At 39.2% G+C, this 1,747-nt stretch overlaps 1 protein-coding gene across 1 annotated transcript; it reads left to right on the forward strand.

Annotated features, from left to right (window-relative positions):
- LOC110259617 (olfactory receptor 2J3-like) lies at positions 234-827 on the forward strand. The gene has a single exon (XM_021085094.1). It carries the CDS (start codon positions 234-236, stop codon positions 825-827), a length of 594 nt encoding a protein of 197 aa, XP_020940753.1.

The following is a 1,747-nucleotide window of genomic DNA, read 5'->3' on the forward strand; positions in this document are numbered from 1 at the left end:
GGCAAGCGTGTCCCCCTGCTCCTCCGCCATCTTGTCCTCTCTTCCATATTTGAATTTATTTACAAAACCTATGAATGATGGTGACTATTATATAAAAATTGACTCCTTTTTTTTTGTTTTGGGAATATATAGAGAACACTTGATCTCATCTCAACTGCTTCATTTTAATTGGCTTCTCGAAATATCCACAGGCCGAGTTTATCATATCTCTGTTTGCATTTGAATTCTATGTCATGACTCTTATAGGCAATGCAGTCATGCTTTTAGTTTCACACCTGGACAACAAGCTCCACACCCCAATATACTTCTTCCTCTGGAAACTTTCCTTTCTGGACATCTGTTTCACTACCTGCATTGTTCCTCAGATTCTGGTAAACATACGGAGATGCAGTAAGAAAATCAGCTACATAGGCTGCATGGTTCAGTGTTCTGTGGCCTTGGCTCCTGGCTCCACAGAATGTGTGCTTCTTGCTGCCATGGCTATTGACCCCTGTGTTGCAGTCTGTTGGCCCATTCTCTGTGCTACAATCATGCACCCAAAAATCTGCCACCTTCTTGCAGCCATGTCCTGGTTTTCAAGGTTTACCAACTCACTCCTTCAGTCTTCACTGGCCATTGTTTTGCCTTTCTGTGGCTGCTGCCATGTGGACCATTTCCATTGTGAGGTCCTTGTCATTATCAAGCTGTCCTCTGTAGACACTGTTCGAACTGAGTTGAATATGCTAATTGCTCACCTGATCATTCTTGCCATTCCAGTCTGCATCATCCTTACCTCTCATGTCTGCATAGCCATGGCTGTGGTGAGGATGCACTCTGTTGAAGGATGACAAAATGCCTTTGGAACTTGTGCATCCCACCTAATGGTGGTCTCACTGTTTTATGGAACAATAATGTTCATGTATCTTCAGCCTGATAGTAACTATTCCCAGAATCAGGGGAAGATCCTTGCCCTTGTTTATACCATTGTTGCCCTCACTGAACCCACTAATTTATATTCTAAGGAACAAAGATGTAAAGAGGGCAACTAGAAAGCTGATCTGGAATGATTCCATTTGAGAAATTATAATTCCATAGTTCCTGCTGTGGCACAATGTGTTAAGAACCAAGTTTTTCCTAGCTGTAGTGTAGGTCACAGCTGTGGTTCAGATTCAGTCTCTGGCCTGAGAACGTCCATATGCCACAGGTGAAGGAAGGAAAGAAGGAAGGAAGGAGAAGAACGAGAGAGAAAGAAAGAAAAGTAAGAAATGAAAAGAATGAAAGATTTTAATTCCTGGAATTCCAGCCCATATATATGATTTGGACAGTGGATTTACAGGGAAGATATCTTTTTTTTCAGATATTAGCTCAAATTGATTCAAAAACAAATAAAGCAAGCACTAAATACAAGGTAAATAAAACATTATTGTCATCAACACTGTTGACAGCAATGTATAAAGAAATTGTATAATAGAGGCATTCCTTAACATTTTTTCTGTCCTCAAAATCTGTATCTGGATATTTTGCAATATTTGTTCATTTCCCATGAGATTTTTAGAGTTGAACTTCCCTAGACAATATTGGGCATTGTGAGGGATAGAAAATTTGGCAGACAAGGAAACAGCTCTGAAATAGATTACATTTGGAGGTAGATAATAATGTCCTAAATTTTCATTTAAAGGGGATTTGAATTGATAACAAAATATAGAAAACTGAGTCAGATAATTCAAGGAGAGTATAATACCTTACCTTAGCTAGATCAAAAAAAAAT

Source organism: Sus scrofa, chromosome 2 (genome assembly GCF_000003025.6).
Source record: "Sus scrofa isolate TJ Tabasco breed Duroc chromosome 2, Sscrofa11.1, whole genome shotgun sequence".
Lineage (NCBI taxonomy): Eukaryota > Metazoa > Chordata > Mammalia > Artiodactyla > Suidae > Sus > Sus scrofa.